Source organism: Pelecanus crispus, chromosome Z, assembly GCF_030463565.1.
Source record: "Pelecanus crispus isolate bPelCri1 chromosome Z, bPelCri1.pri, whole genome shotgun sequence".
Lineage (NCBI taxonomy): Eukaryota > Metazoa > Chordata > Aves > Pelecaniformes > Pelecanidae > Pelecanus > Pelecanus crispus.
Window position 1 is genome coordinate 75860589 of NC_134676.1, and position 27349 is coordinate 75887937.

Here is a 27349-nt window from a genome sequence, read left to right on the forward strand (position 1 = left end):
GCCCCGTGACTGCCCGCCCCGCCTCGCCGGGGCCCGCTGCGAGCGGGGTGGGCGGGGCCTGCGCCTGACAGCAAGGCGGGGGCGGGCGGCGGGCGGCCGGCAGGCAGCAGGCAGGCCGGGCGGCGCCGCCGCCTCAGTGCTGGCGCGGCTGGCGGCGCGGAGGCCGCCGGGCCGGTGGAGCAGCAGCAGCCGGAGCAGCAGCAGCAGCAGCAGCAGCAGGCGGCACCTCGAGAGCTCGCCCGCGGCAGGCGCCGCTCCGCACGCCGCCGAGCGACCTTCCCTCGCTTCGCTCCGGCTCCTGCTCGGGCCGCCGCGCCCCGGGGATGGCGGTGCTGGCCCTGGCCCTGGAGGGACTCGCCATCTTCGGGCTCATCCTCTTCGTCGTGCTCTGGCTCATGCACTTCATGTCCATCATCTACACGTAAGCGCGGGCCGCGGCGGGGGGGACGGCGCCGGCGTTGTTCCCTCAGCCACCCGCCCGCCATCGCGCCGGGAGCGGCCCCGGGCGGCGGGCCTCGTCCCCCGCCACAGCACCGCCTCCCCCGCGGGCCGGCGGCACCTCTTCCCCGCCTCCGCCCCGGGTGTCGGGCCCGGGGAGCCTCCCGCCTGGCCTGGCCGCCGCTCCGCTGCCCGCGGCTGGAGGGGCACACCTGCGGCCGGCGTCCTGGTAGCGCCCGCCGCCGCTGCCCTGCGGCCCCCGGCCTGAGGCCCGGCGCGCATCCCGGGGGCCGGGCCGGCTGTGGTGGGGGCACAGCTGGTACCCGGCCGTCGGTCTTCGGGTAAAGCCCCTTCTCTGTAGGTTTCTGCCGCCTGCTTTTGCACCGTGATCTTTGCTCCTTTGCCTTTAGCACTGCTAGGAGAGGCTTGGGTTTTGTTGTTCGCTGGTACACCTGTAAAGCCAGGCTTTCCCGCTGATAGTGGGAGACCAACGTGCACAGCAGTTATAAAATACGTGATTTTTGGCTGTGCAATGAGCGTACAGCAGAACAACCAACTAGCGCAGTACCCTGTGCTGACCAGACAGAATTTTAGCTGTAAGTATGCTTTTTTTGAGAAGTAATGGCAGTGCTAGTAAAAACAAGTACGTATTGTGTGTCCAGATCCTTTTTGGATAACTCCAAGGAAAAATGCTTTACGAGTTTGTGAGGAGTGTTTGCATTTTGGTGGCCGACAGAGCAGATCCCTGCTTGAGCTTGGCAGAGGAATTGTCTGTGGGTAAGTGGGGAAAGGATTAAGAATTCACCTCCCTTTCTGTAGAAGACCATGTTTTTACTCTCTTAAATAAAAGGCCACTGTTGCATCATTACAGGGATTAGAAAATATCTGAATTTCTGTTTGCTTTGCTTGTGCTTATCTGTTCTCCTTTCTTGCTGTTCGACATGCATCTGATATGTATCTTGTGATAAATCCCAGCCCTTGTTGAAGGCAAAGCTGCTCCTGAATTCAGGCATGCTAGAGATGTACTTCCCTTGCCCTTATAAACTCTAATCATTTTTCTGTAGTGTACTTTGGTTCCCTTTAGCTCTTTTATTTACTCAGATCATAGATGATTAATTTCTGTCTTGAAAACTAGCTGTATGGGTTGTCTTGGGCACAAATGGCAGGATTTTAGTACTGGGGAGCTGCAAGGGTGCCTGGTGGGGGAAGAGACCATGGACTACTGTGGGCACAGCTGATTCTGGGTGGCTTTGATACTGAAGAAAATAGCCCACTGCATGCTAAAACATCAGCCTATCAGATGAGTGTGTGTGGTGCTGCTGCTTGTAAATCTGTAAGAAAGAGTGGCAGCTGCAAGGGGCAGGAGACACAATTGGAGATATGGGGGAAGACGTGTGAGACGATAAACAGGAGGAAAAAGGATGAGATGTGCTAAAAGACATGAGAGGAGAGAACAGAGGAGAAACAGAAGGAAGGGGACGATGTTGGGCAGTTCATGCCACAGGAGCTACACTCTCAAAGGGACTGCCTCCTGCGGAGGCTGCACACTGGAGCAGGGACGCCCCTGAATGGACTGTGGGCTGCCCGTAAGCCATGCCAGAGCAAGTATACATGCCCCGAAGGGACTGTGACCTGTGGGCAATGCATGCTAGGGTGGGGACACCCTGAGGGACGGCAGCCTGTGGGTGACCCCCCCCCGAGGAGACTGCAGCCCATGGCAGACCTGTACTGGGGCAGAGACTCTGTGAAAAGGATTGCAACCTGTAGGTAAGTCACTCCAGAGCATGTACACCTGCTGGAGCAGAGTAACAGCTAAGAAGCAACCAGCAGTGGAGGAAAAGGAGTAGGAAGTAAGGCGTGGCAGAAAAACCATTACGCAGTGACCCTTGCCTTCTGCGTCTGCCTCACTGATGGGTTTGGGAGGGACTGAGTATAAAGAGCAAGTCAGATGGAAAGGTCTCTGACTAAAGCTGAGCCTGGGGAAGGAGGACAAAAGGTGCTTCCCTAAAAGTTTGGTTGTTGGTCTTCTTTTCTCAATACCCCAATCAGTAATTAATTTTCTGTTAATTGGCAATAATTAAGTAGAATTCCCTGAGTCGAGACAGTTTTGCCTGTGACAGTAGTCAGTGGGGAATGCAGGTAGCAGCTGGACCTGGTGTGGCTTGGGGCTGGAAGTGTTTGCAGTGATGTGAAACTTGGAAGGAGTTGTGGATTTTGTTATTAGGAATTTGTGTTGTAAGTGTATGTGTTGTGTATGGGGAGTTAATGCAAACAATGTGCTAGCAGGTGGAAAACTTGCCAGCTGTGAAGGGGATGGGTAAGAATTGGTGTGGTCTTGTCCCAACCTGTGACACCCCTGGAGAAAAGTGTGCTTCCAGTAGGGCTCTTGAGATACCATCTCAGCAGGTCCAGAGCCAGGACCTGACTGTCCCTGCCAGAGTAATGGGCTGGTGGTAACAGGGGTATTTAGAGTTCGGTGCAAAAAGGTGGCCATTGGTTGGAGGTGAGCAGCTGGTAGCGCTGAAGTGACCAAATTGAAGGCTGTGCTGGGTTGGTTGGCTGTTGTGGAGGAGCTGCCCCAGTTACAGGTATTTGGCAGATCTGTGGGAAACAGCACCGCTGCTCCCCATAGTGTGACCATGGCTTCTAGTGAAACTAACAGCATGCTGGGTGTCCATACAGCAGCCATCCCAGGCAGATGTCCTTGCAGTGGCTGTGGTGGTGCTGGGAAACTGGAGCTGGTGGGATACAGCTGATAGCTGGAGAAAGCACTGCTTTGGTGAGTCTGGAGCTTGTGCCACTTGTAAGCACTGCCCTATGCAAGGGAGGAGGGCTGCTGGGTTGCCTGATGGAATGGTATGTGCAGGAATGGCCTGGACCTGCAAGCTAGATACCCCTGTGAAGGGAATTAGCAGAAGGAGGTAACTGTGTTTGCTTCAACTGCTGGAGTACATCTGTGGGGAATGGACCCCAGATAGATGGTGATTGTTAATGTCATGGCCTGAAAACTCTGGTGACTGGACACTGTTACTAGTGCCCCTCACCTCATAGGGACTGCTTTGTCGTGGACGGTGGGCACAGCACACTGCACCCTTTCCTACACCACTGAGGTATGAAGGGGTCTTCAGTTACAGATGGAAACTCCTTTTGATGTCGGTGGGAGGATGTAGTACTAGACTAGAGTTATGTAATACTTGTCATATACTGAAAACTACTTCCACTGTACCTGTCACAGGAAGTGAAGAAGAAAGATGAAACTAATTAGTCTTCCTGTTCTCTCTTTACGGACAGTATTGTTGGCTTAACATTTTTTTAAGGTCATTGGGGTAGGGGCTGTTTGTCCTTGATCTGCACTGTGCCTAGCTGTGCTGAGTTGGTGAGTTAGAAGGGCTATCTGTGCTGCTGAAGTACTAAAATAATGTTGACCCATGTCAGCAAAGCTGTTGTGGTCTAGGCAGTCCTCCTTCTGTGGTTCCCCATTGGTATTTTAGGTGTTTGATTTAGCAAAATACTTTGAACACATGTGAATTAAGTAGATAAATGGGTTATTCAAGAAAGTCAGCTTTTTTGTCTTGAAGTGCTGTCAGAAGTTGTCAAGGTTAAGGTCATGACAACACTTCAGCTGTGTTGGTTTGTGCTGTAATTGCTTTAAAAGATGTAGGTTTTGGATATCTTAAGGTACTGTACAAGGTTTCGGTTGAGGAAGAATGTCTGGTCTTCTATACTGTATTTGCAAAATCTGGTTCTTGCCACCTCTTTCCCCTACTGCCCTTCCCCACTTTGAAATGTTTTGATTTATAAATAAGTATAGTAGGATGGGTTGATTTCATACACCTTTAAAATAAACAGGTGGGCTGAAGCAATGAAGTGCCAATAGCAACACTGTTGAGTCAAAAGGCCAATCTTTATGAATTGTCTAATGTATGTGATTATGAAACAGGTCTTGGTTTGTGCTCTCTCAGTAATACTGAGTCAGTGAAGTAAATGTAATAAATGTGGACCAAATAGGTTTTTATAGCTAGTAACTAGATGAAGTGCAGTTTGCATATATTACTGTACGTGGTAAGGCTGTGATATTTGACCTGTTTGAGTTGCTGTCTTTTATACCCAACTCGGGACCTTGCATAAGACCCTTCCTTGCTTGCATGTAGGCTCTTCAGTTGGAGTTGAGCCACCAGCTGATCCCGTAGGAAGACTTCAGTGTTGGAGATTATCTGACACACTGACTCTGAAACCATCTGAAGTTGTGTAGTTGAATGGACAACTAAAATGGACTTTCAGAGCTAAAACCAAATGTATAGCTATATCTGAAACGGAAGACCGTGTGTATGATGTGCTAATCAGGAAAAAAGATTTATAGTATTGGCCAAAGTCTTACTCAGGAAACTGAGGAGTAAATTTTGATACTTTAGCAGTCTATTAAAATATTTATTTAATGATTCTTACTAACTTCCATTCTAAGGACATGCAAAGAGTGGGACAGAAGTTTTATGAAATCAGGAAAAAAAAAAAAAAAAAAACCAAACCCCAAAACACAACTAAAGCTGGTTTGGGGTTTGGTTTTTTTTTTTTTTTGGATTTATGGCACTCTAACACGTGTTGTGATTCTGAATCACTGGCTAGCAAGATCTGTGGCTGTTTCAACTGTATTTCAAAATAGATGGTTCTAGTTCAATAATGATACGAGCTTTCTCAAGATGGTGTGCCTCTTCCTAAAATAAGGCTGTCGAGCAAAGCCTGCAGAACCTAGAAGATGCCTTATTTAAGCGTAATCAATCTGATTTGTTTCCCTACTATGTCTTCAGACTTCAGTCTAAAAATGATGGAAAGGTTTTATGGGTTTTTTTTCTCTGAATAACTCTCACTTTGTGTTGTTGATGATTATTTCAACTTCAATACCAAGTAGAGGTGTGTATTGTAAATTTATTCTGGGACTGAGGAGAGGCAGTAGAATGGCTTTTAAGTTAAGGAAGTCAAATTCAATCTTTGGTGAGTTGCACTCAACATTGCCTCTGCCACAGACTTCCTAGAAAATGTTTGGTAAATCTCTTCAGCTGTTTATATCTTGCTACTTATCTGCCTGGTCCACAAAACTGGACTTGTGGGAGTCATGTTCTGGTTTTGAGTCTCCATTGTTCTTGTAACAGTTGTCAGTGGCAATTCTAATTATAGCACTTAATGTAAATCACTTTCTTGAAGGCATCCACAGTCAGTTGATACTGAGGTTGTTCATTGTCTTGGTTCCCAGGTGTATGTGGGAAGTGTACTGCATGTTATTTAATTGATAAACATATTGCTGGTTTCAGCTTCTTAAAATAATTTGTCTATAAGTTGCAGTAGTCAATGAAGAAATAATGAATTCTCCGTTCATGTGGCATTTGGATGTAATTGGGCCCATTGTGCCTTGTCTGCTGAGTGAAACCAAAGACTTTCAGAAACATACAAATGTAATAAAACACCTGAATGTAACTCAAAATAATTAATAGCCTTAGTGTAATATGCACACAATGAGGAAATTCAGTTTGCACGGATGCATAAAACTCAGATTTCCTGAAGTACTTCTGTAAAGTTGAAGAGCTTTCTAAACATGGCTTCCAAACCTAAACAAAAAACCCCAAATAGCTGATGCTTGACTTCTGTTTTTTTTTGTTATGTGAAGTTGTTTTGATCTTTGGTTTAATAATCTATTACTGTATAGTAATTGTACCCTTTCATTCTAAGAAATAACAATTCTATTTCTTTTGGCCCTATCTGATTGTCTTGTCACCCTGTTTTTCTCTTTGTCCCTCCCTTGCTGCTCAGTCCATGATTTGTGTCCAGGCTTGCCCTGCTCTGTTCTCTGACCTCTGCTTGTCTTCTCTTGTCTCCTTTTGACCTTTCTGCTTGTTGGTGGGGCTTCTCTTTGTTTGGGGTGTCTTACATTTTCCACTGTCAGTCTGGCAATAGATTGGCTAAAGTAGCTGTTAGGAGCAGTAGTAGTTACTCACTTTGCCGTCATAGGGTTGCTTTTTTGTTGTTGTTGCTTTGTTTTGTGGAAGTGCTTCAGTGGCAGGCTTGTCACAGATAGGAGCCAGGAGGGGATGTAGTGTAGATCTAATTTATTTAAAGAACTTGCCTGTTACTATCAAGTGTTACCAAGTGTAAGTGAACTGACATTTTGATAGACTTCGATGGAGATAATACAAATACTCGTTTCTGAGATTAGAGGTACCCATTCCTCTTGTTGATAATCAAAATCAAACAGAAAACTGAGAAGTGTGATTGTACTAGAGCTTCTCCAGGAAGTGGCTGGAAGATGTCTAGCACGTGCAGAATGCTGCATCCATTCTTGGGTTTGTCTTCATTCCTTAGTTGAATCTTTATTGAACTTGAACCATTTACGCTGAAATTTTCCATGCAGGTTGTCTAACCTCAGGGTGAATAGTTTTTCCAGTTATGTAGCTGATGACAAGCTTGATGTAAAATGTTGGTAACTTTAACAATAGATTGGTTTTTGTGTTTTTTATGTGGAACAGGGAATGGAGCAAGCTCATCATCTACGTTAGTAATCCTTTCTGTAAAAAATCTTAGAGGGTTAAAAGCAAGCAAAAAAGGACTTGCATGTTTGACCACAAACTGGGACATTGAAGAAGCATGTGAAGTTGTAAAGCTATTAGAGGGTTCTGTTTGATCTTGGGTAACATTTTTATCTTCCTGCTCTTTCTCTCAGTAACCCTGTCTCCAATAATCTGTGCATTGAGGATGGACCCTACTTTGTGCAGAAATCTGAAGGTACTTGCTGCAAGTGTTACATCCATTCAACTTGATGGGTTGCTTTTACTCAGCAAGTGAATGACAGCATTGTAATAGAGGCAAATCTGAAGGACAGCAATGCAAAGATATGAAGTCAAGTACAGTTACTGGGGAGGAACACAGGAAAAGACAAGAGTATGGGAACACACAAGTGGCTGAGACTTTTCTCTAACAACTTAGAGGCAGATGCGAGGAGGTTGATGAGGACCTAGGCTAGACTATACCTTCTCATAACTGGCCTGGGTGAATTCGTACCTTGAGTCAAATTACTGAAGTTGTAGCATGCATGAAGGAGGTCTTACGCTGTCCTTTGGACAAGTAAGGTAAAAACATGTTTACAAGTGTAGACAAAGATAGAAACCAGAAGTAAAGCATTGTACTAAGTGAAAGGTTAGGACTATGTTGGCAGTGCTGTTGTAACTTTTTGCTTTGGAATTGTTGTAATTCTTAAAGCAATTTTTGGACACTTGATAGGTACTTCTAGTGGACCAATCTTTTTTTCATTAAAGCAGTGGGATAACTAATAACATATCGTTGTTGCCCATTTGTACTGGTAGTTGGTCTAGTCTGTTTTAGACCACTTGAATTATTTGCCCCTTCTTCAGAAACACCTCTTTGAAACCAAAGGCTGTTCTGTTTTGGTTTTTTCCCTTGATAGGGCTCATTTCAGCTTTGTCAGCAGTATGGTCCATGAGAAGGAATCTGTAAATGAAGTTAAACATTAATTTTTATGCTGTTTGCAAATGTCCTATTTTTATTAAGTGCTTGTCTTGAGGTCTTGGTTCAATATGCCTGTATAGTAATGACTTCCCAGGTGACTTGCTTTGGGTTGATAATGGGTAGTGTGGTACACTTCATTATGAAGCTGAAAAAATACTTCTCTAGTCATATGCACACCTTGTTAGACACAGAATAATCAAGCTGCTGAAAACTGTATTTTGGTCAAGGTACTGAGCTGTTATTGAGGAGATACCCTAAGCACTTTCTGCTGACATACCTTTTTAGCTTAAATGAACATGCATTTTTCTTTCAAGCCTTGCCTCAAGTAAGATTTGAGGTTAAAGAGAGGTAGAAAACTTTCAGACTCATCTTCATGAGAACATGTATGTAGACCTGTTGAATGTTAATAGTAAGAGGAGTCACAACTAGATAGTGAGAAATTCTTCCTGCCTTCATTCTCACAAATATCTATGATGGGCTGGGGGAGAGGGGGGAGTAGACAGGTTTTTCAGGCTGCAGGAGTCTGTGGGGGTGTTTTTCTGCTTTTTCCCCTGCCTGCTATACTGACTGCATAGTACGAGGTGGTACAGTGGGTGGCTAAAGTGTCAAGAGTTCTACCTGTTAACCTTTTGAAACACTAGTGAGATGTTTCAAAAGTGAGATACTCTACACTTCCTTTTAAGCATCTTTGAGAGGTGATACGTATGCTTCTTTAACAGCATTTCCAAGGAGATTGTTTTATGTAGCTTGTGTAGTGGTGAGGGAGGTAAATGATTTTTTTTGAGGGTCTGTGAACCAAGTGGTGTGGTTTTTTGTTTTTACATGGAGAAGACAGGTGAAATTTACAAGGTAGTTTTTCTGGCTTCTTTCTGTTGGAAGCATAAAAAAACCCCCTGCTCTTCTGAAATGCTGTCAAATATGGTGTTGAGTGTGGAAGTGTTACTTTAACATTTTCTTTCAAAGATTTTTTTTTTATAATTGCTTTCTTCAGTTTCTTATGTTCCTTACAGGAGACTTATTCAAGCTCTCCAAGGCATTTGCAGTGCGAGGGCAGTGACACTGTCTTGCTGTCAATTGTGTAGTCCAGAGAAGGTTTACTGCTTTTTTTCTTACCCCAACTGGAGGTAATTGGGCCTGAGACTCTGTGTTCAAACTTGTGTGAATTGGTGCTTTGAGTAAGGTTTCTGCTTCAGTGGTATACTGTTTTGTACTCTGGAAACACTTGGAACTGAGTTCATTAAATAAAAAATGGCCTGTCATCCACTGAAAATTAAGAAAAGAATATTGGCATAGTATCTGCTTTATGATTTGTTAATGTAATCTGTTTAGTCATTAACGCAATTCTGTTACTGGCAGTTAACTGTTTTGGAAGCTTTGAGGGAGAAGAAACTGGAAAATGTTGATGGGTGGCAGGGATCTTTGGCACAAGGGGAGCAGTAAGGAGCAACCTGGGGTCTGTAGGAACCACATTAGATAATGTTTAGCAAATCATGTCATTTAAACTTGTGCCTTACGAGATTAATAGGGCTGAGCTATTTTAATCCTATAAATTTGCAAAATAAAAGTCAGAAAAGCAAATTGAATAGTCTCGCAGTACAAATGTTTTAAATCTTTGTGTTTGAAAAGATCCCATGCTTAACTGAGGGGTTGATCCTGTACTGAAAGCTCTCTGCTGTGGTTGGTTTATCTGGCCCAGCATTGCTGCCATCCACTGGACATGCTTTCATAAATAAAATGCAAATCATGCTGGATGTGGTTCTCTGAAGTTGTGTAATGTTTGTTGCAAGGAGTCTGTATCAAAAAGCATTTCTACTTCTATGCCTCAGTGCCTCTTGATTTGATGCTCAAAGGGATAATCCAAATCCCCTCCTACTCCTACACCTTTCTAAACATTTCTGCTGTTCTCATTTGCCTTTAGTGAGCCATGTGGCTACGTGGTGACTCAGAACAGCAAGCTAGCTTTTTCTGTGGGGTAGTTTTCTGATCAGCAGGCTGATCCAATTTATCTTGTGGCGCTGACTGCTTTATAGCCACCGGTAGGCTGAGGGTGTGGGAAAGCAGAAATAGGGAATGAACTGCTATTTTGATGGCAGCCTGCAGATAGACTACAAGGAAAAACTGTGTTCATTTTAATGCTTAGTATGATCCCATAATGGCTGTGTTGTAGACAACTTGCTGTGTTTTTAAGCACATTTCATTTCAGCTTGCTGAATTGTAAACTACCTAGGATTTGGACAGTAAAAGGGTTCCCATTACTTCAGGTTTAACTACAATCTATTGTATGGCAGCCTGTTTGTTTCTCTTTCATCGTGCAGGTGTGGGGGCAGGGAGGCGAATAGGAGAGGAATTTCTAGATTAAAAAAAGGGAGTGTCTGCTGGTTTTAAGCTGAGGTCTGTAGTGTTTGCTCTTTCTTCTTCCTGAAGATAAGGTTTTTTTCTACTTAAAAATGCAAAACATGTTTGAAAAAAGTTTAAATTCCCCTCCCCTCCCCCCCCCCCGACTGTGTAAAGTTATGGATTGCATCTACTGAACATGACTTTTTGTGATAACATTTGGAAGATGCTTCTTGAAGAATTTCAGCTGTGTCTGAAGATTTGAAATTCAAAATGTCAATTAGCACTAGATTGGATTTCTACTGTTCTGCATTGTATGATATTATTTGTCTTTATTACTAGCCACTGATTGAACTACTACTTCCCAAAACTGGAAAAGCAAATTGGTGTTTGGTTTTTGACAACAGTTACCTTTTGAAAAATGACAACGATCACAATCTAGGTTCTTTCTCATGCAATTCTATCTCAGACCTTTAATATGATGGTTTGGGTTTTTTTCTGGAAAAGCTTTGACTCTTGCTATTTTGGAGCCTGGTTTAAGGTTGTCTGGGTGTTTTTTTTTTTTTTTCTTTTAAAATAATTCCCTTTCCTTTCCACTACCCATCATGATTTCAGTGCACTACATTATACAGTTTTTTTTTTTTTTTTTTTGGTGGGGGTATGTGTAGTACAGGAGAAAATATGCATTGAAAGTGAATGAAATGTTTGGTCTGCCTTCTACCCTCAGCTGGCACGTGAGGAAGCACTAACCAGTTGCAGCATGCTTTTTAACATAAACTTTTAGTATGCAAACAGTAGGATTACCTTCTTTTTTTAATTTTTTTGCAGGCATGCACAAACCTATGACTGTTTGTCTACTGGCAGACAGCCACAAGAAGTCTGTACTACAAAGTGGGTACCTGAATCTTACCCACAGTTTCCATCTTTCAGACTTGTCTACTTCCTTCTATCTGAGCATTTTATCAAGCCCAAGTGACATGTTAGTTGTTTTTAATTGCAATTGCTGTCATACTAAAAGTGACATTAGGGTTTCCTCTTAAGTCCTTTCCACTTGTCCCCAGCTGTGCATTTCTGCTCCTCCCTGTTGCCGGATCTGACACTTGTGTAACTGTTAGGCCGGTGGGTGGGTGGATTGACGTGCCGTGTGTCCATATGGCTGTGGAGTCGGATGTAGGCAAGAGGCAAGAGTGGAGGATGGGGAAGGCTGCCTCCCTGAGAACACACTCATTGGCTGGTGGGATGGGTTGACCACAGTCAGCAACCAAGCAAAGGTGCCCTGAACTGGCACCAGCACATTTCTAAGGGGCGATCTCTTGCTTTCGGCCAAGAGAGGTGGAAGGATGGCATGCCTTAAGTATTACTTCAAGAGTCACTTGTGAGTGCTGGCAGTATTTTCTACTAGTAATCTGGTTAGCTGTTTCTGGTGGGCAAATAAGGGCAGGGAGCAAGCTATAAGGGAGTGAATGCTGTGGAGGAAAACTGTGATGCAGAGTTGGTTGTGGAAGAGTTTTCAGGGGACTGACCCTAATCCTTGTGTATGTTTCTAGAGGAAGGTGTTGTACCTCTGATCCTTCCTTTGTGGTGGCACTGGTTCTTCTCTGACTCCATGGTGACTGGGCTTATGCTGCTTATCCAGGGGCAGCTCAGCTCTTCTGGAAGCCCACTGAAGCCTGAGGAGGAAGGAGACCCTGTTCCTCCTGTTCTCCCATGATCTTGGCAGCACATTCACAGCCATGTCCTTGAACATGCTCTGGAGCTTCTTACAGCCTTCCCTAAGGTGCCCTAACTCTAATTTGGCAGAAGACAACCTGAAGTGGGAGGAAAAAAGTCAGATTTAACTTTGTGCTGAGTGAGTTGAAGCAGGATTGTACAGGCATCGGTACTAGCACAATGTATTGTTTGGCTGGTGTTGATGGCAACACAGAGGAAGAAGGAACGCTGGAGGATATTTGCTGCTAGTGAAGCTGCATGATCATCTTGCCACATCCTTTCAAACTGTATCCTTGCTGAGTTAAACTGACAAAATGCTAACATTACAAATGGGGTAATAGTTATGTGGTGGTTTAAGTATCTCAGCTAGGTCATTGTGGTATCAGACAAGTGTCAGCCCTGCTGGGAAGCACAGCACATCCCAGAAAAAGAGGGAGTGCCTGTGAGCAGTAGCCTATGGTTAAAGTGGTTCAGCTATGTTGTAAAACTCCACTCTAGGGAGAAAAAGGTTGAAAATGACATCAAGGTGTTTAGTTCTTGCTTTAAGAATAATTCTGTCCATTTGCTAGGAGGCCTGTGGCCACAGGTGATGTTCGTTTTTGCTTCATCTGTTTTGCAATTTTCATATCTGTCTGAAGTCTAGGAGGTCCCTGAAAAGGAGTAATAGTGTAGTAGGCCTCTTCATGCACAGTAGTATGCTTGTGTGCTTAAATCTGGTAGAGCAGTATGAGAAGTGCATGCTTGATAATACTGTGTTATTTGGGCTTAGTTGTGTCATTGCAGAGAGTCTTCTTGTGCTTCTCTCTGCCTCCATGCCCAAGTGTCTTGTTTTGCTTCCTGGTGGGGAGACCAGAGCTGTGACAAAGGCTGCTCATGCAGACCCCTTCCCTCCCGCCTTCACAGGCAGACAAAAACTTGCACTGTAGCTCCCAAGCCAAATGCTGTCTTGAATTCATGACTCTTTATATATATATATAAAATCTTATTCTATCTATGAATATATAAGTATGCATATATTATTTTAATATATGAAAGTACAATTTCTCTATATAAAGTGTTCTTGGTTACTTAATTGTGAAATGATCAGATGACTGTATAAAAAGTTACTGCTGTGAGATACTGAAACTTACTTGGTAGTTATCTATGCCTTCTTATGTGGAATTGTCTTTATACCATTACATTAATGTGGTAGGATTTTAAATGGGCTGATATTAGTCTTTGTGAAGCAAGGGTGCTGTTAACCCTTTCATGAATTCAGGGGTTGTCTCTAGTACTTTTTTGACTCGTCCAATCTTTCTTCCAGTTGTATTTAATGCTCTGACCAGTGTGGTTTATCTGTAGCAAATTTCATTTTTATTTCTGTGCATAAAGGTACCTACTTTTGGAAATGTTTTAACACACGATAATGTAAAATGTAGGAAGATATGGGGACCTTGTCCTTTTTACCTTTCTGTTGCCAAAAGAAGCAGGATAATCTCATATCTTATTTTTCCTGTTCAAGCTGAGGTCTCCTGTGTTTACTCCATAGCAGACCAACACTCCACAAACACCTGTGTGAGATGGTTCAGCTTACTACCATGAAGAACAACTGGGGAGGGGCGGAGTGTGTGAATTCAGAAGTAGAAGCAGGAAAATAAACCCTTTTAGAAATAATGATCTCCTCTCTTATCTTGATTGCCTGTGGAACCATAGCCTTCAAGGGATGTCTTCAGTGCTTCCTGAATCTTGCTAGTGCTGTCTTGCAATATTTAAGTATCTGTTACAAATTTCTGACCAAGGATTACTTACCTCCCCCTAATAGGGTAATCTTGTAAGTAAGGTAGCTGCTGAGGGAAAGTTGAAATGAGTGAATAAAGAGTGTTTATGTTTTTTCAGCTGCTTCTAAAAGGCATATGTTAACTATCTCAGCTGAGAGACCCAGCAGCCTGTCTACTGTAGCAAGCTTTTGGTTTTTGCTAGAATACTCTCTGCCCTTAATGAGGTGGGGGGAGGAAGTGTAGTCTTGGCCTTTAAAAAACCAAAAGTTATGTTGCTTAATTTGATACAGGTTAGCAAGAATTCATCATGTAGTATACTGGGCAGTGATAACTCATTAGCCTGGATTTTGTCTTTGGAAATACTTTTTTTTCCTGTGTTGAGAGAAGAAATCTAGATTACAGTCTCTTCTGCAGGTTAATTATTACCGTGTTAAGCAACTAAGTTTGACAAAATTTTGCAGATGCCTCTTACATGATATAGGAAAGTTGAACTATAGCTCCTGACACCATTATGCATCCTGCTGCTTTTTTCTTTCCCTACCTATGTGTATCAGCACTAGACTGCTCAGAAGGAGCTTCACTGCTTCACTACCTAGGGATTACAGGATGATCGATTTAATACATGTAGGTGCAAAAGCGCTTATAGATAACCTGGCTACTGGTCTTTCACACACAGGATCTGAAAATGCCTTTAAATAGTGCTCTGCCAGCATCTATTTCAGAGCTCAAAGTTGTTATACGTTCCTTAGTGTAGTGTTTTTCTACAGCTTACTGCATTAGGCAGAGGTAGAAAAAAATACATTAAGCAAGTACATCTGTATAGTTAGTGGTTTTGATTGCTTTGGGCTAATTTCAGTGCAAAATAATATGTAATATTCTATATATGATGCAGACTTTGTGAAAGGATTACTTTCCTTTATCATTTTGAACTGTATGTGTCGTAAGTGCTCTGTGGTAATGAGGACCACTGTGATCACACCACCTGTCTGAAAGAACTGAGCCACCATAAGCACAAGTTAGTGCTCAAAAATACCAACTTACTGCTTCATCTTATCTCTACTTTGGAGGCTTTGGTGCGTGTTTTGTAACACACGATTTCATTTAAAACATACCTGCATCAATAATGTTAATGTTTTTTAAATTTAGTCTATTTAATTTTGACTTCCATGTTAAATGTTAGCCTTAATTTGAATATGGTGACTGGTTGGTCTTTCTCTGGTGATGGTAGGTTTTCAGTTGTAACTTTTTAATTCTTCTTCAGAATATGCCACTTCACGAATAGTCCTTCTCGCTGTAAAATGATCTGGTTTACTGTTAATTTGCTGCTTGTTCCATGGAGTCTAACAGAGCATTGCATTTACTGGTGTGGAAATTGCTTTACCTTAGTGTCACTATGTCACAGTGTTTTCAGGATGGCAGGCTGCCACTTTTGTGCAGTGTTATGAATAGAACATGAACTGGAGTCTTAAGATAGCATATTAGAGGCAGTCTTACCATACTGAGCCATACTCTGTCAAAAGTCTCAGTGTATGGCGTTTTATAGCTGAATAGACTCTGACAATGCTACATGCCTCATTTGCGTCTTTTCCAAGGTTTCCCTCTTACACTGTGTGTAGGCTTTTCCTGATGTAATTCAATCACCTGCACAATCCTGTGTGTCAGTGTGGTTTGTAATACAATACCTTGCAAGATTCTGCAGTTTTATCACTTGATGCTTATTCTTTATCACAGTCCTGCCTCGAGTCTGTCTTCATCCTTTCTCTCCTTACCTTTTTCCATTTGCTCTGCCACTTCCTTCTCTTATTTCCTCTTCATCAAGGCTTTTGCCTCTGTACAAAGCCGTGTGCATTGCTACAGTCTGTTTTAATTGGAGTACTTCCTTACATTATCTACCTTTTGCCCCTCCTGGTCAAAGTTGCATTCTTGAGACTCTCCCTTCTTATTGGCACTAAAGCCCTTGTTTGCTGTTATGTTTGTGAAAATTGGTAAGCAAATCTTTCTTTGTATGTGGTAGCTATCTGAACTATTGCTTTTCTTACTTTGGTCTGACTGTCCCTTGGCTGTTAATTGCTCAGCAAGACTATTTCAGCTTACCTCTGTAGTGCCCAGGCTTGAACTCAATAACAGTACAAGGACATCATCTACTTTGTCCTGTCTTTTTAGTGAGCCCATTGTTTATTCTCTGTAACAGTATTGTGCCCCTGGTATCCAGCTGCAAACCTGCCTGAAAGGAGTATGCTGGGAGGGGGTGGGGTGGGGACAGGGGATGAGGTAACACATGTAAGGATGTCACTGTCCCATTTCAGGAAAAAGTAGACAACTATTGGATTCTCTTCTTAGTGGAGCTCCTTCGTGGTTCAGTAACTTCACTTGGTCAGGCACATTCTTCAGGACGATGCTTCCTAGGAACTTGACTTTTTTTCTACCATTTAACCAGGATGAAGCACTCCATGAAGCAACCCTGTTCCCATTTTTGGTTTTTTTGAGGCAGCATCTCGTGAATTTTAAAGTATGAAAGTTTTTCAGTTAAGAATTGATACCATTAGGTACATGCTGCAGTAAAATATTCTTTCAGTCTGACTACTATGCATGTTAGAGAACTACAGTATGCAGTGTATATACTAATTTGCCAGTTTTAGGTTTTGGCAAATACTTTTTCTCCAGTTATTTAAATTATATGTAAATATTGATGCAAATTTGGTTGCATACTGGCCTGTGGAGATTTCAGAATTTAATTTTGCATTCATTCATACAGGAGTGTAGGATTAAACATTCACGTTAGTGAGTTGTGACATGATCGTCAATTTACTTTGCATATTCATTGCTGAAGTACTATTGACTGTTTGGAATTGTGTTCTCGGTTCATCTATGCTTCTGACCCAGCCTGATGTCCAATTTCTACGATTTTTATACTACAGTTGATTGATCCTTATCCTTTTCTTGCAAGTGTTTAACAAATTGATCAGTAGGATCAACTGTTTCCTCTGTGCTTTCAGTTTGCTTTAAGTTTTGCATAACTTAATGCAGGAAAAAGCACCTGACCCTTCTCTTTTTTGCCTTGTTTACAGTAAAGTGTTTTTTCTGACTATCCTGTTAATAATACTGTGAGTTTTATTGCTATGGAGGAAGGCAGAAAAATCTTGTCTCCTGTGTAGTTTGAAAAAAGTGATACTCTTATTGTTCAAAATGCATAGTGCAATATGCATTAATCTGAAATGTCTAATAAGTTGAGTAAGTTGAATTTAACCTACATACAATGCTAAGGTTTTTTTAGGCATTGTCTCTGATACATCTCTGCCAGATCTAAAAAAGCTGTTGTTTCTACAACCAAAACTAATTCTTTTTTTCAGCAATTTTAAACTCCTAAGCTTTCTTAGTTCTGACTGTATTTTGAATGGAATTCTCTAGCATATTTTCTTTATGTGGTGGTGTATGTTATTTCTCCTTACAGACGCCTCCATCTCAATAAGAAAGCCACAGACAAACAGCCATATAGCAAGCTTCCTGGCGTTTCTCTTCTAAAGCCGTTAAAAGGTGTGGATCCTAACCTGATCAACAACTTAGAAACCTTCTTTGAACTGGATTATCCGAAAGTATGTATACTATTTACTGTCTTGCTTTTTCTCCTCCCACACCTCCAAAAGCCGTATCAGTAGCTTGGGCTAGAACTATGCGGCTTGATTACATCTTGGATTGTTCTTTCCACAGGAAATGCATAATTACACATTTTACATGTTGCAAACAAAACTTAGTGCTTTTTAAAAAGCTGCCTGTAAAGGAACATGACCAAGGCTTAGGGATGAAACATACTCTACACTTCACTAAGATCATTTTAATCCTTATTACAGTATTGTGGTGTTTATAGCAGTATGAAACCCTTCAATCTATAAAAGATCATTTGAGAGGCCAGACACCCTCCCCAATTAACTGTTCTGTAACAGAATCTGTAAAAGGGAATAAAAGAGAATTTAAAAGATTCTCTTAACTGGTAGCTTGAAACTTCCTGGTGGTTCTTACCAAGTCTCAACCCTTACTTCAGATAACTTATACGTATGGGTGGCAATCTTAATTGCTACTCCACACAAATCTGAATTTCAGATTACAATAGTGACAATCATTTTTCACAAGGAGAGTGCAAATGGGACGTACAAATGCTTCAGTTTACTGGGGCACGGATCATACAGTACAAGCAAGGTCCCCAGACTGTTTGAAAACACCTCTGTGCAAAACTACAAAAATACTTCATTTAAGAGATTGACATTACACCACAAAAATTAGAACAACAGTACTGCCTGATATTCAAAGTTCAGCTGTCCAGGGAAAAATTATTAGGAAAAAATAATCTTAAACTTGTTCTAGTGAAGCTGAGTTCAACCTGCAGTGATACTAATTCTCTGAAACTCTTCTGTGATACCCCATGTGTGAAATAACTGGCTTTTATGCAAGATAGATTATGCAGCTCTAAACTGCAGGACTTACATGTGATATTTTTATCACTGAACAGTTCTTACCTACTGTGCATCGTAATTTTGGTAGAAATCTTTCTATTCGTGTTATGTCTAAATGAACATGATTGTAATGTTTATCTAGATAAGCATCTTTGTGTTTCTTCTGCTTTAGTCATATGTTTTGTTCTTTGTTACTGCGTACAAAGGCCATTTACTATGAATTTTTCTATTTTCAAATATTGCATGTCAAAGTTCTTGTATTATTTCTGGTTGAATTTCTTGGAGAATAGGGATATAGAAGTGTCATTGCAACTGTAGATTGAAGCTTAATTATTTAATTACTAGGAAAACTAGTTGTTCTTTCAGATATTTAATTGGATGAGCAATAAAGAACTAATTTCTTCAGCTGGCAATTTCTATGGTGTTGTCAGGATTGTTCTGTTGTGGTGGAGAGACCTGTCTGCTTAATGAGACAGGTCTTTTACCCTTTAAATTCCATTTTCCATGCTGGTAAAGTGATAGGAATCAAATACTGCTCGTTCTTTAGGCAAATTGGCTTTGAGTTTGCATTCTGAGAGGTGGCAGTATGTTTGTCTGGTAGTTTGTAGTGCTAGACCAAGTCTTGCCAACTCCCATTTAGTGTTTAATGATTTTAAATTTCCACAATATTCTGAATGTAGTTAGAGTTGCTGGGTTTTTTTTGTTTAACAATACCATTTTTTCTTAAAATAATGTATTTATTTAACTTAATGTCTTCTGTTGTATGAAATACTTCTTGCTGAACAAGAACATCAGAGATTGTCATCACTTAGCCCACAGGCAAATTTTGAAGTTCAGGTTATTTTTTGCTTAAGTAGTTTACTGAAAATAAAGTTCAGTGAGGTCATAGAATAGTATAAAGGAGAATAAAAGCTGTTTTGATCACTAGTTGGGACTCTTACTTACAATTGCTATATCAAATGAGGTCCAAGAAAATTGTTTTTTACGAGATTGAATTTTTAAATCTTGGACTGCAAAAATGGCTTCTAGGTGTCTTGATCAGAAATTTGCATTTTCAGAGTTGTATTCTTTGGATTGGAGCTCTGATAACTTGTAATAGTTCAGTAATCTTAACAGGGAGAGAGAAAGGTTATATCAAGTAAGGAGTATTCAAGGAATTTGCTGTTAATTCAGAAACAGAAATACGTCCATCAAAGCTTGCAAAGCTGTCTCAAAATGTTGCATGATTCTTAAAATGCTGTTCCTTGCCCGCTGTCTGTAGCTTATGTGTAACAAGCATGTAGCTTGATCGCTGAAATAGCTACAGTTTTCCCTTACCTCTTGTGGATTTTTTTAACCATTACTCTGTTAGTGAGGAAAATACATATACCTTACACATGCATATACGTGCTCCTGAGCTTAGCTTTATGTACACTTGATTGTATAATATACTGGTCTTTGTGGGTTGTCTTCCAACCCTGTTCTGTGTATGCATCTACAAAGTAGAGGAAAGGAAGGTGTAGTTAAGAGGTATGCAGTCAAGTGTATCGCAACATCATTCCTTTTTTTTTTTGTGCTGTAATTTCTTTGAATATAAGATTGTATTTAAGATTCATATGTGCACAAAAATGGAAGTGGAAATAAAAACATTACCTTGTGTACTAGGGTGTCTTGCTTCATGCCTAATAGAAACCCTTCTGATAACAGGAAACTTAATGTTCCTCAGTGCAAGAGTTTATTGTGATACAGGCTTGGTTCTTTTCTCACAAGTACTTGGTAGTGCATTAAAAAAGTCTTACTTAGATGTAAAACAACCCTTTTGGTTTTCTTTTTAATTCTACAACAGGGATCTTTTTTTTTCAGTTTGGTACACTGTTAAGCATTATTCCCTAGACCATATTGATATTAAGTGTGTGTATGTAAAAATGTATTTATGTGTGTCTGTATATACCTTTTTTTTTTAACTAGTATGAAGTACTACTCTGTGTACAAGATCATGATGATCCAGCTATTGATGTGTGCAAAAAGCTCCTTGGCAAATATCCGAATATTGATGCTAGACTGTTCATAGGTAAGCAGTGCAACTTGAAGAAGTAAAATGTTTTTAGGTCTTCATATGCAGTATTCTAAAATAAACAGTTGTCTTGTGTAGCCCACATTTGTTCTGTAGCTTAATCATCTGTTTGGGTTAAAGAAGTGAGTCTGTGGTCACAATCTGTGACATCAGTCCAAAAAAGACTATAGGAAGAATGATTTGTGCAACCCTTGCAATTTTTTCCTTCTGCATCTGAAATACATTGGCTTAAATCCTGTCTTTGCACTGAACCAAATGTGCAGGAAGTGACTTGGAGTTGTGGCTGTATTTGAGCTTGATGTCCTGCAAAACCCCTTTTTCATCAGCTCAGACTGTAGGGCTTTCTTCACTTTACATTTGAATTAGAGGAGGGAAGGGATATTAGAACTAGGTAGTAGAATGTAATTTTTTTTCTCTGACATGAAATTAACTGAGCCATTCTGTCAGTTAGGAGCAAAAGAGTCTCTCTCACTTTATGCTGCTCCTTTTTTCATTTTTCTGCTAAAATTACTGTAGAGTATAATGGTCATAATCAGTAGTCTTAAGAAATTAGAGGTAGAGAGTATTTACCTTACAGAATGTAGTAATAAACTTCGTAGTTCTACTGCCCTTTAATCACATTAGCCTTGTTACCCTGCCATTTTGAGGAAGTATTTAAGTATTTTTTTTTCCTTTTTAATTCTTTGCATAATTGTAGTAAGATCCAAAATATAGAAGTGAAGGAATACTTAACACTTAAATCCTTTTCATAAAAGTGGACTTCCAGAATTGATGGGTAAACATTTACTGTTCTTCAATTAACATATCTAAATATTTTGGGTATGGAGTCTGAATTCTAAAAAAAACCCCATACGTTATTTGTGTATTATGTTTGTATTTTTTAGGTGGCAAGAAGGTTGGCATCAACCCCAAGATTAACAACCTAATGCCTGGCTATGAAGTTGCCAAATATGATCTCATATGGATTTGTGATAGTGGAATCAGAGGTAGGTGTGTGTTGTGATGTGCTGACTGCTATATTGCTCTTACTCCCTGTAGGCAAGCAGTTGCTGGAGATTATTTTGGCTGAGAATACAAATAGAAATGAAAGTTAGAAATCTGGAAAAAATATTTTCATGGTATAAAAATGTTTAATTAAAGGTGAAAATTCCATTTAAAAAAATACTGTTCAAACTGTTTACATAGTAATAGTGATTAACATCATTATTATGATCAACAAATACAATTTTTCTGAAACTCTGTTGCTCCAAAGTACTGTGCATCAAAGTATATGTGCTTTTGATATTGGTAATAGCATGAGAATTAGTGTCTCTATACAGTAGCGTGCTAATGACAGAATTGCTCAATGAACTATCTCTTTTTCATTTGTCACTTAGTAACGCCAGACACACTGACAGATATGGCCAATCAGATGACTGAAAAAGTAGGCTTGGTCCATGGGCTTCCCTATGTGGCAGACAGACAGGGTTTTGCTGCTACGCTTGAACAGGTGAGTACAATATTGTCGTGCTCTTTTTTTCTTTTTGCAAGACCTTGCTGACTAAAAGTTGTGTAGTGCCTCTTGCATCTTTTGAGTGAAGAAACGTTTATTTTCAGCTGCAGTCACACTTCAAACTATCTAGGATAACTTTTAAATGCTCCAAAATTCTGTTGTGGCAGAATATTAAAGTTTACAATACAAACAAGATTAAAATGATGGATTTTATTTAAGAATTTATTAAAACTGAAGAACTCTTTCTAGTGCTTAGTCAGAAAGGGCCATTAATTCTATTTTGATGTCTGAAAAGGAACACAGAAATGGCCATGACAAGTCAGCGTGAAGTCCAGCTCATGCAGTATCTTATTTCCAGCAGGGGCTATAAGTAGAGCCTTTGAGGAAAGTTGAACATAAGCAAGGCCTATGTCCTGTTTTCCTGTAATACTGTCTCAACTTTCTGCAGTTTTAAGCTGAGAGACTTCCTGAGCAGGGAGTAGACTTGTATATTTACTAATCCTCAATGTATTAGTATTTTAGTAAGAACAGATTTCTTACATGGACTTTTCCATTCTTTCTTTGAGTCCATATAGATTTTGAACATCTATAATTGTCTTTAGCAGGAAGTTCCATAGATCAACTGCTATCTGTTACAGGAACCACTACCTTGTTCACTCTGACCCTTGTTCTTATATAGTGCTGTTTCATGTCTCCTAATACTTGTTTTGGAAGAGAAAGTGAACAGTTGATACCTATCCACCATCTTCATATCAGTCATTCTGTCCTATTCTCCCCTCTCTTCTTTCTCAGTAAGTTCTCTTTTGTAGAATAAAGAGGTTGCGTTTTCTTGTTTGTTCCTTGTGTCTCAAGGCTTGTAACTTAATAAACTATCTTTTATTCTAAGCTGGCATGTATAAGGCATTTTGGCCCCAAGGTAACTAATGTGTGTCAAAAGCAGAAATGTGAGAGATGAAAGTGCAGCGAAATTCAGTACTCCTTCATTGCATGGAGCGAGGGCAACTCGTGTAATTTTTTTCTTTGTGTGACACAAAGTCTGAATTTCCTTTTACAAGAGAAGAGCAAGGAGCCATAGCACAAAGCTCTTAGTACTGCTGCTTGCTAAAGTAGCCAGAATTGCGACTCCTGCTTCTGTATTCATGGAAGAGCTTTTTGCTTCCAGATCCAGTACCCGGCAAGATGAGCATGCCTTTCCTTGAATGAGTTACTGTATTAGTAAGACCAGTTTGAAGGCTATCTATAGGAAGAACAGTAGTGAGAGGTGCTAGCACTCATTTCCACTGTCTCTTTATAGGACACTCCTAGTCTTAAGTTATTGAATCTTGTAAAAAGACTCGCTCACAATCTGCATTTTTTCTTTGCTATTTCTTGTTTGCAAGTACATTAAGTAAACAAAATTCCCCTGCTTCTGTACCACCATATAGTAAGTTTCTAAGAACATGTACGCATTAATGCAGTTAATCTTGTAAGAGGAAGGAGACAGCATGTCTGTCAGCTATCACCAAATAATATATTAATCCTAGTGATTAGTAAGTTACTTAATGGATTTTTAATAAATGTATTCCCTGAGAACAACCTCAATAAATTAGAAATTAAATACCAAATGGCACATGCTAGTTTAATATGTAGATTTAAAACCCACTTATGGATTTGTAAAAACATAGCCAGTATCAATACTAGATTTCTCAGTGGTAGACTAGATTTCTTAGATTGGTGGTAAAGATCTTTCCAAATACAACATTGTAACTGGCCACATCTAGCACTTTTTGCCCTCGAAACATTTTTGGAGAAAAAGTTGTCAGTGAGTAGTACTTGCATAAATACATGTAGAGTTTTAAAAGCCTTATCTTGTTTTGGCAGGTTTATTTTGGAACTTCACATCCAAGGTCATATATTTCAGCCAACTTAACTGGCTTTAAGTGTGTAACAGGAATGTCATGCTTGATGAGGAAGGATGTCTTGGACCAAGCTGGAGGACTGATAGCTTTTGCACAATATATTGCTGAAGATTACTTTATGGCCAAAGCTATAGCTGACCGGTAAGATGATTCTGAATTTAGCTTATTGCTTTAAGTGCAGTTTTAAACACATGGTATGTACTGTAAGTATAAGTGTTCAGGTCAGTGTCACATGTATACAGCAAACATGCTTATGATGTGTGCTTTATCCTATCAATATACTCTTTTAAATTAAGCTATATCACTGTCAGTTCCTTTAGAAAAAAGTTTCTGAGAACTTGGTTTAAGTATTATTCAAGTGTTATTTGTTCTTCTCCAGTGAAGAGACTTAATAAAATACACTTAATCTTTTTGCTTATACTCATTGTAATAATATGGCACGTATGGCACATATGCCAAAGAAACTTTTCAAACCTAATAAAATTCTTGGGTGTTTGTTCTCTAATTGTTTTTTGCATCTCTTATTTGCATGTTTTTTTTATAATAATACATTCATTTTTCAGAGGCTGGAAATTTGCAATGGCCACACAAGTTGCAATGCAAAACTCTGGTTCATATTCTATTTCTCAGTTTCAGTCCAGAATGATCAGGTAAAAATTTAATCCTTGCTTCCTTTCCCACCCACCCCTGTCACCTGCTACTGATGTGAATAACCTGATAATGAGAGGGAACACATTTTCCAAGCTAATTCAATCTAATGTCCAGAATGCTGAAGTTCTAATACACAGCTTGATGCATGCTTCTTGTTAGTGTTGGGAGAGAGGCACTGACTTTCCACAGAGGTATGACTCAGAGGAGTATTCAAAAAACCCCCAGTTAGTAACTTCTAAATGCTATGTGTGGTATCTTTGAAAGGGAGAATTTTTGCAATATTTTATTTGGAGATGTAAATTAAATGAGATGAAACTAACAGTGTCAGAAAAGACCGTGATGGGTCATCATTTCATGAGGTGGGGGGAGAGGACATAAAGAATAATGCACAGTGAGAAATTACTTGTTTGTCTTTTTCTAGGTGGGCCAAACTGCGAATTAATATGTTGCCTGCCACAATAATTTGTGAGCCAATCTCAGAGTGCTTTGTTGCCAGTCTAGTTATTGGATGGGCAGCTCATCATGTGTTTAGATGGGATATAATGGTATTTTTCATGTGTCACTGCTTGGCATGGTTTATATTTGACTACATTCAACTAAAAGGTGTTCAGGTATGTAGCTTCATTTTCTTTGGAAGTTATTAAAGTTATTAGTGCCATCTACTTCAGCAAAAAGCTAAGCCTAATTATAACAGCAAAATAATTGTCTTGACATCAAGGAAATAACTGGTCAAATCCTGTTACTTCTCAGTCTTCTAGCTTCAGTTACAGTAGCATGAAAAAGAGTAAGCGTGCTTGGTTGTAATTTTGTTTTCTGTATGTACCTGCCTCTACCTAGGCTCTGAAAGTTTGCATATCTATCCCCTTAATCTTCATGTTTCCAGTCTGCTCTACCTCGGCATATCCAGAAATTTTAAGCTTTCCTTAACAGTACAAGAACAGCAGCTTTGTGGGATTTTATGTTTTTTATTTTATCTTAGTTGTCACTTTGTCTTGTATTTATTGAGGTGTATATGTACTCTTAAGGACATTTTTTCACTCTATTTTGGTAATAATGGACTTACAGGACAGCTGTAGCCTACTTCTAAAAATAAAATCTTCTCATTGCTAGAAGTGAGGCCTCAAAAAACTTTAAATACAGAGAGATGTCACAAATCAGAACAGCATTTGTTCTTCTAATGCTGTAGGAACTATTTAGACTACTTTCTGCTGTGACCATATTCCATCCAGATGTGATCCATAATTACTTTTGTATTCAAACTTATCAAATAGTTCTCATCATACTGAAAAATACTCTTGGGAGTCTTAACACATACTGGAAATACAAAAAATAGTTAGGCCTTGTGTTGGTTCTGTAGGACTCCACAAGGTCAGTTTAACAGTCACCTTTCTGATTACTCTTCTCACCATGCACAGCATGTAAAAGGGCTTTGTGTGACGACTCCTCTTCTGAAGCCTCTTTGATTTCCAGCTCTGCATGTAGCTGAAAATGCTCAAAGGAGCAGAAAATATAGAGAGGGTATAAGCATTTTTTTTTCCCTTAGTCCCACATTTCCTATGCAATAGGCCAAAGGCTTGTTTATTTGAATTTCACTCCTCTGGGAATGTGCAGGAGTGTTCTGTGTAGATGGTGTTCTTCTGGGGTCTGTGGCAAAAACACAGTGTCTGCTTGAACACAGTTTTACACAGCTTAAAAAAAAAAAGTGAAATTGTCACACTTTTCCTTGCCTTTTGCTCTGTGTACAAGTCTCTTTTCAAACCTTCTGGGTCATTCTGCCAAGGTCCTTATGTTTAATATAGGTAATCATATCTTGAACAGGAAAATGTTCTTGGCTTGTAAAAAAAAAATGCTATTGATATGTAAATCTGTATAAACTCTAGAATAGATTTATCTGTAATGCAAATGTTTTAAATTACTTTAAAATTCCTTTTGAATAATCAGTATGTTGAAATACTTGTGGTTTTTTTTATATTCCTAGGGTGGTGCTCTGTGTTTTTCAAAACTTGATTATGCAGTAGCTTGGTTCATCAGAGAATCCATGACAATTTATATTTTCCTATCTGCTTTGTGGGACCCCACTATTAGCTGGAGGACAGGACGCTACAGATTACGTTGTGGAGGCACTGCAGAAGAAATTCTTGATGTATAGCCACAGCTTTGTAATCGTGAATGTCAGAAAGAGAAGAGGGGGGGAGAAAAGTGTTATAAATTGTTTATATAAATACTTTGAAGAAAATCTACCTTCAGTAGTTTTATTACTTGTATGTTTTGGTATCTGTTCTTTAATTTATTTTTGCATGGCACTTGCATCTGTGAAAATACATCTGTCGTCTTGGCCAAATGGTACCTTGCTCCTATGTACAAATAGAAATGGAGAGAATTGGTCCTGACATCTACTTTCTATAGGAATGCTCTGCAGTAACTTCTTTAAAAAAAGTATCCTCCTGGATATGAACAGCTTCTTACTCTATGGTGTGCTAGCCTAGCAAATCCAGGGTTCACATAGCTATTTTCCAGCTGGATTGTACAAGGCTGTACCTAGTAAAATCACAGAAGTACAGCTCATTTTTGTTTTATCCCACTAAATTGAGCTGGTAACAGGACCTTGGGAAAGAAGCTCTTAAATGCTTTATGCCTACCTCTTGTAGTTGCTGCAGAACAAAATGAATGGAAATGTAAAAACGCTTTGCAAAAACAAACTAAAGTAAAGCTGGAGTCTTGTGTTTATATGTATATATGAAATACTTTAGTGATTGCAATGAACCAAAAGTGGACTGAGTTTGATAGAATGAGTTAGAAGGAATTACTGGTCAGGCATGTATTGTGGGCATCTTTTGGCCAACTCTGATCTGGTTCTGTCTTGAACCTTGTTAAGCACTGTGCTGTAACTAGCCGAGCTGGTCCCCTTCAATATTTCCATCCTTTTTTAAGGGGTATTTGTTTTTCCCTGTGACTGAATGCTTTGACTGGGGGGGGAGGGGGGAGGGAGTGTGCATGGCAGGGGGGGACATAGTAGGTGGTAGAAGGGAGCAGAAGTACATTTCAGAAACATTTCA

At 40.2% G+C, this 27349-nt stretch overlaps 1 protein-coding gene across 1 annotated transcript; it reads left to right on the forward strand.

Moving 5' to 3' along the window:
- The first annotated feature begins 323 nt into the window (after positions 1 to 323).
- Positions 324 to 27258, forward strand: UGCG (UDP-glucose ceramide glucosyltransferase). Its single transcript, XM_075726953.1, has 9 exons — positions 324 to 421; positions 17203 to 17344; positions 20147 to 20249; positions 21137 to 21238; positions 21629 to 21741; positions 23605 to 23783; positions 24206 to 24292; positions 24715 to 24904; positions 26272 to 27258. The coding sequence occupies exons 1-9, from the start codon at positions 324 to 326 to the stop codon at positions 26440 to 26442; spliced, it is 1185 nt and encodes a 394-aa protein (XP_075583068.1). The 3' UTR covers positions 26443 to 27258.
- The last annotated feature ends 91 nt before the right edge of the window (positions 27259 to 27349 follow it).

Excerpts from the sequence above, each read along its gene's own strand:
- UGCG (XM_075726953.1), top strand. The coding sequence starts at position 324 with ATGGCGGTGCTGGCCCTGGCCCTGGAGGGACTCGCCATCTTCGGGCTC. Across the intron at positions 21,742-23,604 it reads TTGCTGCTACGCTTGAACAG|GTTTATTTTGGAACTTCACA; the intron begins GTGAGTACAATA and ends TTGTTTTGGCAG. Across the intron at positions 24,905-26,271 it reads TTCAACTAAAAGGTGTTCAG|GGTGGTGCTCTGTGTTTTTC; the intron begins GTATGTAGCTTC and ends TTATATTCCTAG.